Raw genomic sequence first — 17,569 nt, forward strand, 5'->3', positions numbered from 1 at the left:
CGGCAGCAGACACCTCTTGGAGCGAGTGAGCAGCAGAGAGAAACAGGCTCTGGAATCAGCACCTTCCTCTCTTCCACTGGGTGCTGATACAGGAGATGGGGAAACACCAACAGGATCTTCTGTTTCCAACAGTGCAACCCCCATTGATTTCTAAAGCAATAAAATCGGCCTTTAGTCAAGCGCTGCAAAGTTGCATAAAGCATATTTGATGGATTACACCTATCAAAACTTTTAGCGAGAGGAACAGTTACAATTAACAGGCTACGAACAGGATCTTCTCTGCAATTTTTTCCTTGACATCATCAGTAATTACCTGCACTAAACGTGCTGCTGCTGCATGGTGGGAGCTTGTCAATCAAGAGGCAGCTCAGACCCAGAACATCATAAATTTGCTGTCATAAACCTTGCTGCCAAATTGAGGGAGAAGCACTGACAGAAGGGTATGAAGCATCTGCAGGGCTTTGCACCCCTCCTTGTACCCTTGTGGTTGAGAATGAGGAGGGAAATTACTCCAGGGCTGTGCCTCACACACCAGCTGAAAATGCCAGTACTTGCAGCTCTCCAGAAGAGCCATCCCACAATTACCTTATGTGAGCCTGGCAGTTCCCTCCGCTGGAGAGATACAAGGTTATTAAGCAAATATGATTAATGAATAAAAGAACCTCTGGCATGCTGGAACGAGGCTCTGAGGCCTGTTGGGCTCCAGGAGGATTCATCGGCTTGTGCTTTGGGAGCTGCGTCAGATTTCTGCAGTAATATGATTAACACGCTGTGTAATGGGCTAAATCCATCCCAAGCGTCCCTCCAGTTAAGCCTCTGCGTGGACACCTGGGATGAATTTGGCCCCTTTTACAGTGGATTCACTTGACAGAGCTGGAAGAAAGGAGGGTACCGAGTTACTGCTACAGCTGGGAAGGGGGATGGCAAAAAGGATGGAGAGGAGGGATGGCTCTGGAAGGGATCCAGACCAGCCCCTGCCCTCAGCACCCTCCCGAAGCAGAGGAGGGTGGTGGATTGGAGCAGATGTGTGTGGAGCCCGTGTGCCTGCTCTGCCGTGCCTGCCATCCCCACGGACAGCTGCCACTCCGTGGCACCTTCCAGCCAAACCCGTGGGAGCTGGCCACGCGCTCGTCTGCCACGTGGCGCTGCCGTCCCCAGCTCCAGAAAACGAGGAGCTGCCAGACCTCACCGGCTGGAGCAACGGGAAGGATGGGGAGCGCTGCCTTCCTTATCTGCGGGGCCAGATTGCGAGCAGCTGTGGGCAGATAAAGAGCGATGGAGATCGGCTGGAGGAAGGCGTTTGCTTCCCCTGCAAAGCAAACTCGCTCTCCCTTTTCCTAGTGTACTCTGGCAGCAGCCAGGCTGGCTTCTGGGCAGGGAATCTTCTCTGCCGTAGGGGTAAGAGCAGGAGGGTGGATGATGTAAGAGCAGCAACCTGAGTGACTGATTTCAGTTTATTTGCAGAGTACTGCTTTATCTTGCCCTGCCGGGGCTGCTGCTGCTTCCTATCTCCTGCAGCTCGGGATGGGTGTCCCCCAGCACACTTGTCAGGCTTGGCCACAGGTTTTGCTCCAGTACTGGAATGCTCTTTCATAGGTAGGCTCTGTCCTGCACTGCATTAATTGCAATATGATATTTCTTACTCGTTCCAATGTACCTTCCATTTTGGGTAAGTTCCATATTTTTGTGCTGTTTTAATAATTTCCAGCAAGTACCTTTGTTTTCCAGCCTTGGATAGTTTCATCTGTGTGTTCACTGTGGTCCCTTACAGTTCACTTTAGTCTCGTAATTCCTGAGCAAGGATCCTAGTCTTTAGAGGAACTGCGTAGAAAGGGATTAATCGCAACCAGACCTTGTTAAAATCCCGTTGCCACACCAATTCCCCACACTTACAGAACCTGACCACAGTGTGAAAATTGATATTTATGCTGAGGAGTGTCAATGCACTGGCTGTGCACCATTCCCTGATTTACTGTCCCCTGGGGTTTGAGCTCTGGGGATGGGATGCCAGTGAGATGTGCTGCTCCATTTCCAAGCCCCCAAAAATTAAATAACTGCCCACCTGGGCCCTTCAGCACCAAATGTGATCAGCACATTAATGCTGCTGGATTCTGTGGATGAGCAGCTTCCAGCTTTATTGCCTGATCTCTTGCAGCCTGATTCCTGCAACTTGTTGAGCTGGATGAAAACAGTAGCAGAACAGCCAGATTTTGCGATAGGGATTGAAAATCTGTTTTAAATTAATTTCTCTCAGCCTGTGGTCTTCCTCCATCCTGCTGGATAACGGGGGACAGCCTTGGCACATCAGTGGCAGATTTCCAAGGAGACCCAAACCATTGGGGAAAGTTTTTCCAGAGGGGACATGACCCTCCAGGATTCCTGGGGACCTGTCTTTTCCCTGAGCACCACATCCCACGACTGGCTGAAGAGAGCTCCTTCCCCAAGGTCTGCGATGGGTTTCAGAGTTTGTTGAAACTGATAAAAATCTCTCTTAGCTACCAGGATTATGACAAAACAAAATAGAAATTTTTGTGATTTTCTCTACAGTGGAAAAACTCTGCAAAATAAGTGTCTGTTGGCTTTGAAAGTCCCTTGCTCCAATACTCTTACCAGATGGCCGACGGCTCACAGGGATGTGGCTGGTCTGTGTTTGCAACCCTTTGGCTCCCGTGGAGACGTGGCTGTTTTGTCAGGAAAGAGCAAGTTCTGCCTGAGATCATGGCTGTGGACTCTGGGGCTTTTTGGGGTGCAGGAAGAGAGAGTGGGAGCCCCACACACCACACCTGGCAGGGCACAGCCTGCCCGGCCCCGTGAGACACCCAAGGCACTGGCGTGGCAGTTACACCCTGCAGCTTTCCCATGGGATGCTGCTGTGGCCTGGAAGAGCATCTTCCCAAAAAGGATGCCAAGGCACATGCACTGGAGCAGGGGCAACGGGTGCTGAGAGTTCTAATGGTCCTGGTGTGACCAGTAATGGATCTGTTAACGTAGTGTCTGCAACTGGGAAAGACAGGCTTATTTCTGTACCTCCCAGGAGACAGGCTGAAGCTATTATAAAGTTATTAAGCTATTATTATACACAGGTATTAAGGCTGAATGAAGAAGTCAAGGGATAGGAGGGCATAAAAAAGAGAAACCTCAGAGGTGTGCAGCAGAAGTCAGGGAAAGAGATGGTGAGGCATTTGTTGTGGGAAGGGGCTGGTGGATCTGTGGGATCAACCAGAGCCAGAGGAGATAAACTGTAAGTCACCTCTGAGCTCTTGACAAGGTGTGTAAAGCATTCTCTTCTGCCATATGGCTGATTTGTCAGGATTCCTGCAGGGAGCTGAGCCAAAGAGCCCTTGTGCTGAGGACATCCTACTCACCAGATCACTGAATGCTGTTGTGCTCTGCAGCATGAGCAGGGACCAGCCAAGCTCCAAAACCCAGGGAAAAGCCCACCTGGGATTGCATTTGTTATGGGCCTCTGCAAGAATTATGTCATAGCGTGCAAAGCTTGTGTTTTTGGTGTGAGCAAGTGTGCAAAGCCTGTAAGGCCTGAATTCAAGCAGCCAGCTGGAGGAGGGAAGCTCAGTGAGAAAGGAAGGTCCCTCAAAACCCAGGATGGGTAGTGTCCCTGATCCACTAAGAGCTTAGAAGCTCTAAACACAGTGGGATACAGCAGCTGGATCTTTTTCCAGCAATCTGAGCATCCACCACAGGGAGCAGAGCCAGGGCTGTGACACACGAGTGCAAAATGTTAGTCAGAAAGGACAAATGGAATGTGAAAAACCACCAGAAACTCCCAAAGTGGGTCAAATTCCTCGATGCATCTAACAATAGATGTAGGACGGGAAAGACAGGGTGGATTCGGTTGTGTGCCCTCCTGTGCCTCCTAAAATTTGGGCTGCACTGTGGGCCTCAGTCTGTGGTGGTGAAATTCAAAGCAGGTGGCTGAAACTGTGGAAGCTGGTGGCTCCAGCTCTGCCTCCTCCACCCGGGCCTGCCTGGCATAATATTATCTTCACGCCTGAGCGAGGAGGACTTGGCTTATTAAACTTGCAAACCTGCCTTGTGCTCGCCCTTGGGTATCCAGGACTGCCGGGTCTCTGGGGCAGGATGTTCTAATGCTCCTTTTATGCCACGTCTACCACAACAAGGCCTCCTTAATTGGCTTGTGGTTCCCACCAGCACTGCCAGCACAGAGCGAGCGATGGAGGAAAAGCTGCCAGGCACAGCTCCCGCTCGGTGTTGGTGCATCATTAGCTCACATGTTGTCTCTCTCCCCGAAGACAAACACACTGTGTAGCCAAAAAGGTCTGTGGGGAGGATGCACAGCAAGATCCAAGCGCAAGAAGTAGGGGGGCACAGGTAGTTCTAGTCTCTCTGCCCCATTTGGTTTCTCCACTCTGCCAAATCTCAGATTTTCAGTAGTATGGGAGAAACTTGCAGTGAAATATTCTTTTATTTTTCCTCTCTGTTTTTAAAAGAACATCCTCCCCCTTCCTTTCTTTAATCACTTTAAAACAACCCTGGAGGAGCAACACTTGGGAAAATAAATGTGGGAACCAGGGGAGTTCTTGAACTGTTAAAGAAATCAATATAAATCAGAGTAACCTTGCCCTGATGTCTTCCTTATCACCTCTGAAGCTCTACCTGCCTTTGTCTAACAACAATCTCAGTTAATTAGATAATTAATCTAATTATCTAATTAGGTGGAATCACTAATAGCTATTCCACCTAATTAGGCCAGTGGCTGTATCTCAGCGGTAGTGGTTCTCTCTTTCTGGCTAACCCTCCACCTTCTGCCATGCCTTGAAACCAGGCTCTGACACAATTCACAGCTCTTTGTTTGCTTTAACCAAAACCACCTGGAAGCAGTTTTACATTTTTTTACTCAGGCTTTCCTTGAATGAAAGCAAGGTGGCCAGTTGGAAAGTAGAAAAGGAAGCTCTCAGAAGATTAATTTTTTAGCAATGAAAGGAGGAAGCTCTTCATTGTTTTAATTCATTCTCCTGGTGTAAGATTAATTTTAGCTCTGAACACAACAACCTGTTATGAATTGATCCGAGGGAAGTATGTTGCTCTGAGGCTGAGGAAACAACTTAAGTAGCTTTTTCCCCCTTTATTTGGACAAGTTTAGCTAACTCATGGCTGCACTCCTAACTACAGTCTCTTCCCCGCAGAAATGCGGATTGTGCTCCTGCTGCTGCTTTCCCAATCCGCCCTCTGTGTGACAGCACGAGGGAGCTGGCAAGAATTAAAACCAGCCTAAGGCCATTGGTCCCCTGGCAGCAGAGTCCCACTGCTCATCTCTGCAGGGATGCTGTGCCTGGCAGCCCCATGATGCTTGCTTTTGATCAGCACCTCTGTCCCTTCACGAGCTGCAGGTGCCTTTGGGGCTGCAAAGCTGCCATACGGCACTCCTGGGGTTTTTTCCCTTTAATGCCTAAATTGGATTTAAGGGCATTTTTGTGCATTCCAAAACAAACCAACATTTGTCTGCAAAACAGCCAGACTTGGGCCTGAGAAGAGATGGATGTGCTCACGCCTCACACCCAGAGCTCTGCTTTCCTGAGATGCCACCTTACACACCATGAAAAGCCATTCAACATCTGCGTGGTCACGAACTGAGACTCTTCCAGCCCTAGGATTGTTTAATGGCTCACTCCATCCCTACCTGTCACCGGAGAGCACTGCTGGATCCCCTCTGACAGCTTTAGTGGGCACAGCTTGGAGCACTGCTCTGGTTGGGCTCAGCGTCATAGAGTCCATGGGAACCCTGGCTGGAGTCTGGATGAGGTAAAAGGCCCAGGTAGCTTCTGCAAGAGCACTTCAGGAGCGAACCCCTTCTCTCACCTGGAAATGCTTCCTTCCTGTAGTGCTCTCAGCTTAATCTGCTGCAATAGCATCCAGATCTATAATCTGGTTCTGGGGAGAGTCCTGCTCCTGCCTGACTGGAATAATGGGCAACTCATGAATCCACAGCTTTTCATTTTGCTTTTTCTGTGTTTTGGGGTTTTTTTCTATGTGTATATGTAACTGAAGCACCATAAAATGTCTCCTTGGGGTAGCTGGATTTTTCTTCTAAAAAAACAAATTCTATATTATACATATATTTGAACTGCTTGGAGCAAAGTTGTCTCAGCATTCTCATTTTGAAACCCCCATATTGAGGTGTTTATTACAGCGTCATGAAAATTCACATTTAGTTGAAACTTGGCAAATGTTTTCTGGCTTGAAGCAAGTTTTCTTTTGAAGGAGTTTACTATTAAGTGTTTAAGGGGTTTTTTTTTTCCTTTCTCTCTATTTTTCTTTTGAAAAAGCAACACCTTCCAGAACTGGGTTCAGAAGCAGAAGGCCAGCTCTGCAGCAAGTGCGAAAGCTGTGAGTTGAGCACAGAGCTGAAGCCATGTGCTGCAGCATTCATGCTTTTTTTCTGACATCTGTTAAGAGAATGGGAGGAAGAGAAATCAGCTGTACTCTACGAGAAAAGAGGCTTTTTAGTTGTTGTTGTTTTGGTGAGTCCTGAGTAGCTGCACTCCCACCAGATGTTGGTGATCCCAGAGCCAGCTGCACAGAGCACAGCATCTCTGCCTGCCTGGAGCTGGTGCCTTCACACGCCCCAGAGCAAACCAGATCTGCTGTACCTGGGTGACAATTGAGTGTGCAGCAGGCTTATTGTTGATGTGTGACTTAGATGTGTATCAAACAACAACATTCCTGACAGGGGCTGGGATCATGTTGTTACAGTTCCAGTGGAGTAAACGCAGCTACTGCTGCTCTGGTTTGTGCTATGACCTCAATATTGATGACACAGTCTATACTTCGCTCTATACTCACAAGTTTTTCTACTTTTTCAGATGTGCAGACTCATTTTTTTCGAAGTCAGGCTGTGCAGGTAGATAACCAGGTTTAACCAGGTTTATGCAACCCCTGTTAGCAAACTGGACATCCCACAGAGCCAGGAGCAGGAGTCACTGGTGGGAAATAGCTGTTGCTGCCCAGGGGAGCCCAGACTCCCACCAAGCAGTGCTGCCAAACTCCTCTGCCCCTTTTCAGCCTGCAAGTTGGGAGATGGGTGAGGATGAGGACGGCCAAAGCAGACAGCCAGATCTCAGGCAGCACATCAGCAGGACCAGCCTTAGTGGCCTTGTGTCTACTTACAGAGCTGGACAAACATCTCAAGAGAGAGAGCCAGGACCTCTCTGCTGCCTGAGCTGGTTCCTGAACCCAAACAGGATGGCTTCTGAGATTCTGAAATACTGTGGACAGGGCTGATTGAGTTTTTTTCCCCACTTCCCATTTCTGGCAGCAGCTAGAAGTGGGAGTACCTAAGTCTCCAGAGTGAGCCTGCTTTCTCTGGCTCTGCCTTGCAAACTCAGGAAGTTTGAGGTCTGATAATCACCCTTACCTTGCTTATTTATCGGCTTAGTCTCCACCCGAGGGCGTTCCCAGTGCCCTACCTGAGCTGGCTGTGCTCACACCATTGTGCTGGCTGGCTGCCACCGCAGTGCTCATTGTGGTAGGAATACACAGCGTTGGTACTTTTGGTCCTACCCTCCTGTGCTTTTTCTATTTTTGCTCTCCTGTTGAAGATGCCACAAAATTGTGCTTGTGTTGTGGAGATACCGATGGACTGCCACCATTTTGTATCACAGACAGGACAAATTCACTGCAATATTTAAGGTGCCTGGCTGGAACACCTGCAGTTGGACAGGTGTGAATTTGACTTTACCTGTACCGGGGCTTTTCAGCCCCTGCCACGATGCATAATTCACTTAGGTGATTGAATTGCGATGTTGACTTCCTCTTCCCTCCCTCACGTTATCCTAATATTTTTTAATATATCTTATTAGAAGTTATTCTTTGACACTGCTCCCACACATCATTGCCATGCAGATGTTACACAGATCTATTGAGCATTTTCCACTTGCTGTGTTTCCTCAGTCTGTCCAGCAACTTTGCGTCTTTCCTCATTGCAGGCTTCAATGTTCTACAAACAGCGTGGACCTAGGAGATCAAGGTGCTTTTTCCTAGTTGCCAGCATCTAGCCCAAAGGGGGAGGCAGATTTGGAGATGTTGCTTGTTTCTATGGATAATAATCAATAAGACCCATTGGGGAGACAAGTACATGCATCACTAAACTTTGACCTCTGCTCTCCAGATCGGTCCCAAGATGCCTATTCATATGCTGGTGACATCCAGATTGCGCTGTTGCCAAAGCCTCTTTGCTTGGGAAGGGATTACAGATTTAAATTGCACAGCCTTTGCTATCTGTAGAGTATAGCACACGGGATGCTTAGCTAGAGCCTCTGGTTTTTGTTGGCTTTCTTTTCTACTCAGCCGAGTTTTATATTTAACGCTGTTGCATGCAGAGTGTTTTATGCCTCTCTACCTTTCAGGCTGTTTTTCACTTCAGTCTGTCTGGCATTTTAAGGGTTTACAGACCCTGGAGATTCCTGGCACTGGCTGTTGCTTGCATATTGCTCCTCATCTTTCAGACCCTTTTTCTCCTACGTTGCTCTTCGGCAGGCTGTTTCTGATAGAAAGTTTTTGGCTTGCTGTTTGAAGTTCCTGATAGTCGGCATTTGATCACTTGCTAATTCAGTTCTACAACTTTTTCCAAGGAAACCATGAAAGACTATCTAAAAATAGATTTTTAAAAAAAGAAAGAAAACTTTAAAAATACCCTTATTTTGCTGAATACAGGAAGTTTTAAGTTTTCTGGGAGGAAAAAAACCACATACCAAATTTAGAAGCAAATCGGAGATCCCAGAATGTTTGAGAAATCCATTTCTAGGCACAAAAGCTGGATGAAGAGTTTTCTTGTCCCTGTACATCTTCCCTTCCCTTGAGAGAATGTCTATTGAAATCTGTTGGCTGGGAACAAGCCAGATGAGATTCTTTAGTGTGGGTGGGTGAGAAGGGAGAGACAGAACTCTGGTGATAGCAGTGGGGCCTGACCTCAGCAGGGTGACAGGGGCAGAGGGACTGTGAGCAGCTCCTCTGGGTGATTCCTTCTGCAAGTGATCAAGGTCCATCTTTACATTGAGTGCCTCTGCTCCTCCCACTGCAAAGCTGTTTCTGTTTTGTGTTCCTCTGAAGGTTAGAAACAGATGTCTAGTTTCCATCCCACATGTCCAGCATGGATCAGTTGCACTCTTCATTCTTGTCTAAGAGCTCTTTCATTGCTGCAATGTGCTGCCTCCTTCCCCAGTGCATTTTAGAGTGGTCATATCTCCTCCTTTGTTTCCCCAGGCTGAGCAAGTTGAGTTTGTAGAGACTCCTTTCATTAAATACGTTTTCCATTCCTCTGACCATCCTAGAAACTCTTCTCTGTGCTTGTCCCTGCTTGAATACATTGCAGAATTGCCTGGAGAATTCCAACAAGATCTCTCCTGTGCACTGTTCAGTGGCAGTAAAGCTCCCCTGTCTCTGTTTATTGGTACTTCTGACACCCCTACTCAACATTGGCCTTTCTAGGAGCTAAGTCACACCAGTGGCACACAAACACCTGAGACAGGTCTTCTTCCTCCTGTGTGCCACGCCACTGAGCTCCTGCTCCAAGTGAGAAGGGCTGATTACAAGCAGCCAGCTGCCAAAGTCAGTAACACTGTATCTCATCCCATTTCCATTTTGCTCTCTCAAAGCTCCTCTCTGCTTCCAGTGTGACGTTCTGCTTCTCATCTTCAGGTTATAAGCACAACCCCTCCTTTTCCTAATGGAGTCACTAAAGGAAATATCAAGTAATGTTCATCGCCAGGCAGTTTTATGAGGACCTCTATCAATGATCTCTCCAGCTTCTTCTTGCTTCATCCCTTGCCCACTTTGCTATCCTTGTGCTCCCAGCACAGCTAAAAATATCACATCACATTGCATCCAACTCATTCCTGAAGTCTGGAAAATGGAACACTGTGTGGTAACTTCTGCTTATCATTTCCTCACCCCCCAGTTATCGGTAAAGTCTCTGAGTGTCCCTGTATGAATCCAAAATGGTTGTTCATTCAATATGTTTTGCTGGAGCGTGCATAAATGTCTATGTTGCACCAGGGCCATCCATCAGCCAGCTATGTGTTTACACAATCCCTAGCACAATGCTTTTCCCAAAAAGCTTATGAACTCAGCCTGGGCCACATAGTCAAAGATGTTGTCAAGTGCTAAGTGAGATTTCCAAGAGTAGTTTCCTCCTGACTTCTCTCTGGAATCGGCACCCAAAGCCGATGGCAGTTAATGCTGTGCTTTGAAAGCAAGAGAGGGTGCAGTTGGTTGGTCACCAGTGCCTCTGGGCAATGCTTGTTTTCTGGTTTGGCATTTATTCTGTGCTGAAGATTTCCAGGCTTCTGAGCACAGGCTCCTGCCTCCCTTGCCAAGGATGCTCTTATGTATGGCAAACATGCTGCTTTGTGTGAAGTCTGCTGGCTTTCACACAGCCTCTTTTTCTTCCGTCCCTGGATAGTTTCTCCTCATGCTGGAAACCTGTGGAGGCTAGACACATTTAACCCTCTTCAGGAGGACACAGTGAAATAAATGCTGGCTGTTGAGGTGCTCTTGTGTTGCTGGTTCACCATTTCTACCCTCAATTGCCAATTTCCCTTTCTACCCACTTCTACTAAAAGGTGCTAATTGTGTGGTGATACACAACTTCCCTGCCCTGGAGAGCGGCAGCATCACTTCTGGTCCTTTTAGGTCTGGCTAAACTAATAGAGAGATCTGTGTCCTGAGCCTGATTCCAACTCCTATATAACAAATTCCTTATTAAATCCACAGAAAAGTCATTTACTAGTGGTTAGACTTTGGGCTGTTCAGGGCAGCAGTCACTTCTGAGAAGTTACGCACGTCTAATGCAAAATTACAAAAATGTGTATTTACCACAGTGACCAAGGGGGCTGAGAAGCTCAAGTTAATATTTATACTTGGCATTGAGCTCTATGCACAAATAGTGACTTTGGCTGGGTGCAGCATCCCCATTTATTTTTAAATCCTTTTATACCAATGGTCCAGGTGCAGGGAATTATCCCTGCACTCTTGGCACCTCAGGTTTTGGAGATCTCACTGTGCTGAAGAAGCTGCCAACAGGGTGTTTATCTCAGGAGTGCATCTCGGAGCATCCCTGGACAGCTGCTCTGGGGAGGGTATGGACTGTTGGGCTGTGGGTTTGGATTGTTGCCTGTTTCCAGGGCTGAAGCAGGGAAGCAGGAGTAGCTGCCATGCCATTGGGGTGAGGGGGATGCCGAGCTGCTGCAGAGGGGGAATGATGCTCCATCTATCTCACCCCAACATCTCCATACTGATATGAAGGATATACTCAAGTAGTTTGCTCTGGACCTCCCAGCATAGGCTGTGGCTGCCAGGTTGGCCCAAGAGTTTTGTGGCCTGTGCTGTGAGACTGCCTTCCTTGTTGCCATGTCTCTTGTGCCCTGAAAACGGCTGCAACCAGTGTCCCTTTACAAGGTTTTTTGTCATTAAAAATCCACATGGAGAGGGAAGGGTGGAAAGAAGTGTGTTAACAGGACCCTCTTGCAGATGGCAGTGCTCTCAAAGAAGCACACATTTGGCATCAATGAGAAAGCGGCATCTTCTGGAGGCTAGGGTGGGAATTCCTTCAGGTGGATTTAGCACCTGCTGAACATCACTGTGAAGTTCAAACCATTTAGCTGGAATTGAAAACTTGTGCCATGTGGGAGCCTAGAAATACACTCCTTAGTTTTGAAATCCAGACTGCTGGAGTTAAGCAGAAGTGTTAAATAGCTTGCCCAGGGCTGCCTGGTGAGGACACGAGAGCCCAAACTCCATTAAAAATCCTCAAATGCTCAGAGGGGTACTGCCTGTGCCACCTCAGTGAATTTTGAAGTCGGCAGGATAACTCACTAATATCAGAGTTTAAAAAAAAATATCCCCACCAAGGCACTTGTCCTTTAGTTGGACTGTATTTTCAGACCTGACTTCTGCCAGTGGTTCCTGTCTTGGCGTATTGGTGTCTGGAGAAGTCAAAGGGAAGTGCTGCCTGCAGGACACAGCATCCCAAAAGCTCTGGCTGGACCAGCCCACCAGTGGCCACAGCACTTCTCTGGAACCCTCCATGAAGGAAGATATCCCAAACTGTGTCTCAAAGGCTGTTTGGCAAACTGGAATGATCACCTCCTGATGGATGTACGGGATTGAATGAAGTCATGCTGTGCTTGACTTGCCAAGTTTTTAACACGTGACGTTGAAAGCATTATTTGTCGAGGAAGGAAGGTTTCCAGGGGAATTGATAACGAAGGATGTAGTAGGTTTTTGGAAAGAGAACAACTTTTGCTATGAAAACAGCAACCCTGAAACTTTTTGAGGAGATAAATTGCTTTCAAAAAATGGGCCACAGGTCCCTGCTGTTTCCACAAAAACTTACTGTGTGCCCGTGGTGGCTGCCACGCTACTTAGCACAGAAACAGGGAGCTAAGGGAAACACCTGTGGCAGAAAATGGGAGTTGGACCATGCCTAAGTCTCCTGCTGAGTCAAAATTTCAGTGCTTTCTGCCTTTCTGTGCTTCTCAGGTTCTCCACTGACCTTGTCCCCACACCCTCCATTGTCATGAAGATCTGGTAGTGATTGCACACCAGGTCTCTGCTTACCAGACCCCACAAGCACTGCTGAGTTCCTGTTCCCACACAGATTCCCAAAGCAAACGTTACTGCTATAATCTAAAAGAGCAAAAATGTTTGGAAAACAGCAGATGCAATGGGAAAATGACACTTCCTACATGTGATAATTGTGCAACCTTAACTCTGCCCTTGGAGTATGGCTGCCTCTTGCTGTATTGTTCAGGAACTTGTGTGGTGAAGAAAAAAGTCATTGGAAGTCTGTCTGGAAATTTAAGTGGTTGGTGGAGGTGCCAGCAAGGGTTAAATTACCTGGGCAGGGAAGGGGGGGATCGGTAGGGTAAGTGGATTACATGCAGCTTTTAAGTACAGGAGGTGATTCTGTCAGCATGATTTGACTTAAAACGGGCATCGGCAGAAGGAAAAACCCTCTGTGGCTTGTGAGTCCAGATTCCTAAAACTTTAACAGGCAGAACATGGTTATGTTGCCTCCTGCCATGTAGGTGCCTATCCTGCTTCAAGCCACTTACATTGGTTTGCTTTCAAGTAACAATTTTCTTATTTTCCCCCTTGTATTCAGCCACAGATTAACTTTGCTCAGACTGTCTCCACGCTCTCCCTGCAGCCCCGCTAACCGCTCTCTCAGGTACAGCCCTGTTCAGCCTACATCCCTCCTGTCTGCCCTGCGCCGTGCTTGGGGATGAAGTTTGCTGTTCACTCATGGGAGATGTTTGCTTGGCTTAGTCACCACTGAGAAAGTGGGAAAGCACAGTGGAAAAGCACAGTGAAAGAACGTCTGCACTGCAAGACATGTGGCTGTACCAACTTTTTTGCCTTCACTCATCGCCCCTTTCGCCATCCTTCCTCAGCTGCTCACGGCCCCCATCTCCTCTGGCTGCTGCTGCTGCAGAGGAAACAGCCCCGTGTGAAAGGGGCTCAACAAAGAGAGTGACAGCTCATGCTGGGGCATGTCACCATCCCAGCCTGTCATGCTAGCGCTTCCACAGGCCCCAAGGGGCTGTGGGGGATCTCAGGGCAGGACTGCTGCTTTTTGCAAAATGCCGCTTTTTGAGAATGCCACTTTTTGGGAACGCCACGTTTTGTCACCTCAGGAGTTTTGCAGAACCACAGCTCATGCTTGGTGGAGTCGATAGATCACTGCGGGATTGATGGGAACATTTCTGGAAGCAGCACTACAGCAGCGCTGTCGAAACACCTTCGCCTCTGGGCGGGCCACTGCCCTGACCCCGAGCCTGAAGCCAGCTCAGAGAGGTGGCAGCCGAGGCATCCGTGAGGGCACCCAGAGCCCGTCCCCGAGGTCAGGGCACGGAGCAGGAGTTGCCTCGCGCTGCCCAGCCCCTCCGGTGCTCCCAGCGCAGCCACCGGCCGGACGAGCCGGCTCTGGCCGCCCTTCCCCTCACGGAGCGGGCCTGCCGTCCCCCGCGCGCCGCCGTCCCGCCCGCGGCAGCCCCGCTCCCCCGGGGGCAGGCGGGCGACGAACACTCCGAGGGGGCAGGGACGGGAAGGGAAGGGGCCGCCCGCGGGCTGCGCGGAGCCCGAGCCCTCCCGGCGCGGAGGTGCCGCGGCGCAAGGGGGGCGGCCCGCGGGGCTCCGTGCGGCCGGGGGTGGGACCCGGCGGGGCGGCGCAGGGGGCGCTCCCGGCTCCCCCCCGCTCCCTCCCCGGCAGGGCCGGCGGCGGGGCCGCCCCCATTGGCCGCGGCGCGGCAGCAGCTCCGCCCGCCGGAGCGGCGCGGCGCGGGGAGGGAGAGAGGGAGGAGGAGGAGGAGGAGGGAGGGCGCCGGGCTGCGCTGCGCTGCTAGTCCGGAGCGGAGCCTGGCAGCGGCAGGAGCGGCGGCGCGGGGTGCGCAGCAGCCGGAGCCTGCTGGACGGAGGCAGCCCCGTCCCCCCGCCCTCCCTCCCCTCGCCTCTTTCTTTGTGCGCAGGGCAGGGGCGGCCCCGATCCATGGTCATGGGCGACAAGAAGAGCCCGACCAGGTGAGCGGGGGCGCGGGGGCGGGCGGGGAGAGGCGGTAAGATGGAGGGAGCGCGGCGCGGCCGCCTCTGCCCCGGCCCCGGCCGAGGGGATGGCGGCGGGTAGGCCCCGGCTGGCAGCCGCCGGCGTGTGCTCGGCCGCGGCGGGGGGAGGCGGCGAGGGGCGCCTAAGATGGAGGGAGCGAACAGGGAGGGGGCGGCGAGCCCGCGCCGCCCCGCCAGGTACGCGGGGGGCCGGGGCGGGGGGGGGGGCCGCGGGCGGGGAGGGAGCGAGGGAGGCTCCTAAGATGGAGGGAGCGTGGAAGGGCAGCGGGAGGAGGAGGAGGAGGAGTGCCGGTGTCTCCCAGCCTGCCGCCGGTGCCAGGGCTGGTGCGGTGCGAGCGCAGCCATGGCGGCTCCGCTCGCTCGCACTCCCCGCTCCGCGCACTCGCCGCTCCCAGACAAAGGGAGGTTTAACAAGGTGGAGGAGGGAACGCGCCTCCCAGCCCGCAAACTCGCCCACCCACCCTCCCACCCTCCCGCCGCGGGCGGGGGGACGCGGGCGGCCCGGCCCGGCGGGGCCGGGGCGGAGCGCGGCGCCCCCCGCACCTCTCCGGGCCCGGCCCCGGTCAGGGTTTGTCGGCTGCTCCCGGCCCCGCGGGAGAGCGGCGGTGCGAGCAGGCGCTGGGTTTCGGGGCTCTGTAACATGGTTTCTCATGTGTGTGTTTTCTTTCTCTCCTCCTCCTCCTCCTCCTCTCCCTCCTCCTCCCGCCGCCTCTCTCCTCCTCCCCAAACACACACGTACACACACACGCTTCCCCTCTCCCTCCCCCTCCTCAAGGCCGAAAAGGCAAGCTAAACCTGCAGCCGACGAAGGCTTTTGGGATTGTAGCGTGTGCACCTTCAGGAACAGCGCCGAAGCCTTCAAATGCAGCATCTGCGATGTCAGGAAAGGCACCTCCACAAGGTACGTCCGCACCTTTCAACGCGGCTTGTGCTCCGCGCTGGGCTGCGCCGACTTGTTGATTTTTTTCGCTGTTGCCTGGATATCGGCTGGTTTCATCCCCTCTCTCCCCCGATGCAGTCCCTTCTGTCCCCGTTCAAAAGCTTGTGGATTTTAAAAATTCTCTTTCAAGCGTTTAATTGGAGCTGGAAGATGTGTTTCGTGGATGTGGCAGCAACCTGAATATTTTTGTTGTTCTGCGCTTTTTTGTTGTTGTTGCTGGTGTACAGAGAACCTTTTGGAGATGCACAGCCAGCCAGAAACGCTCTGACTGTGGTTTGGGGCAGGTGGTTTTCTGTGGTTTGGGTGGAGGTTTACCTGTGTTTTCTACAGGAGTAGAAATGACTGAGGATTAGGGAGTGAGAAAGGAAACGGCTGAAACTAAAGACGCCGTGAGAATAACTCTCTCCCTGAGATGTTGATCTCTCGGTGACTGTTGTCATCAGAAAGGAATCGGCTTTGTGCTCAGTGTGGGAATGGTGCGGGTTTCTGAAAGCTTTAGCTGTCAGGTCTCTCTGATTGCCTTGTTCCGAGAAACTGTGAAGGTCTTTATGAGGCGGTGAATCTGACATGGAATAGTTAATTTAATCTCAAAAAAAAAGCTCCCAAACTTGCCAGTTCTCAGTTAGAGGGTTCAGAAAGTTTGTCCTGGATGTATCAGTTGACGCTAAAGCAGGCATGTGGTGCTCTGCTTTCTTTCTTCTTGTGATTTGTTCTACCATGTTGATTTCTGATTTTTGTTAATATTGTACCTTCCAAATTTGAGTTCCCATTGCGGTGCTCTGCCAAAGAAATAGTCTGTGAGGTTTCCATTGTGAAAGGCGTCGTTTTCCTTGAGTGCAGCTGTGTATTGAGGTGCTCTCATCAGCAGGCTGTTTGCATGACTTGGCTGTCTTGGCTTGATTGACAAAGGAGGTGAAAGCGTGTTGGGTTGTTATTGTTCGCACTGTGCTTTAGACAATGTGAAGTGCCTACATTTTTAATGGGGAGCATGTTTTCGGGCCATTGAAACTCTCTGAGTTACAGTAACAGAGCGCTGTAGTGCTTCACTGTGTGTTTTGTGATGCACATCAGCTACAAGTATCTGTTCTTATTACAAAATGTACAGAGGTGTTGAACTCAATCCGGTTGTAAATAGCGTGGTTAGAGCATTGAGTAAGGTCCAGCTTTGGGACAGCGGTGTTCTGTGTGTACCTGGAGCTGATTCTTGACTTGTTCAGTCTCATTTTGTCGTGCAGCTGAACCTTCCCAGCACGTTTGATTGGTGTGTGTTTCTGTTTCCTTGGCTTCCCCGTTGGCTCAGGTGGAATGTGTTGCTCCTGCAGTCGCCTGGTCCCGAGCCGCTCCTCCGGAGCACGGCTGTGCAGTCCCCACACGTTCCCGCAGTGTCACACCACTGCCTGGGTGTCGGTGGGAGGAGAGCCCTAATCAGATATAGAGCCCAGATGGGATGTATCCTGTATCAGACACTGTTATTTTCATTGGCCACCATGCTGCTGTTCATTTGGAGAGCATCAGCCTGCTTTCACATGCCCTTACGTTTTTATTTTTTTTGAAGATAATTTTCAAACTGTTTGTTGCAGTAGTAGGATGGTTTGTCTTTTAAAGGGCCATTAAGAGCGATAGCAGTCGATGATTTCAGGTTAAGAGCTGTAGCCTTACTTGCAGATGTGATCCTCGGGTCTAGAACATTGTAATTCTGTTTAGCTTTTAATGGACCCTTATGAATGGCTTCTAATTTTAATTCATTTAATTCATCAGCTTTCTATTCATTTTTGCTGCTTTTAAAATTGCTTTTGTTTGTAGAATTTGAGAAAGTATTTAAAATATTCAATGGCCCATCATGTCTTCTTGCATATTTATATAATTTATGAATAAATATAACAGAAAGCAGGAGTGATTGAGTGTTGTGAGAGAGCATTGTGTGTTGGGAAGTTCTGGGAGGTCAGAGCTATTTGTGATGTTACTTTGAATGTTATAGTATGTGATGTACGAGTCAATGCCAGGAAATTATTCAGAATTTTTTAAATAAAT

The 17,569-nt window shown here is 50.1% G+C and overlaps 1 protein-coding gene across 1 annotated transcript in view; it reads left to right on the top strand.

Annotated features, from left to right (window-relative positions):
* The first annotated feature begins 14,340 nt into the window (after nt 1-14,340).
* Nucleotides 14,341-17,569, top strand: part of RYBP (RING1 and YY1 binding protein) — a 42,707-nt gene continuing 39,478 nt past the window's right edge. Inside the window, exons 1-2 of the mRNA XM_032120880.1 lie at nt 14,341-14,556; nt 15,374-15,499. Coding sequence (XP_031976771.1) covers nt 14,525-14,556; nt 15,374-15,499 — 158 coding nt within the window. The 5' untranslated portion in view covers nt 14,341-14,524. The remainder of the gene's footprint in view (nt 14,557-15,373; nt 15,500-17,569) is intronic.

Source organism: Corvus moneduloides, chromosome 11, assembly GCF_009650955.1.
Source record: "Corvus moneduloides isolate bCorMon1 chromosome 11, bCorMon1.pri, whole genome shotgun sequence".
Lineage (NCBI taxonomy): Eukaryota > Metazoa > Chordata > Aves > Passeriformes > Corvidae > Corvus > Corvus moneduloides.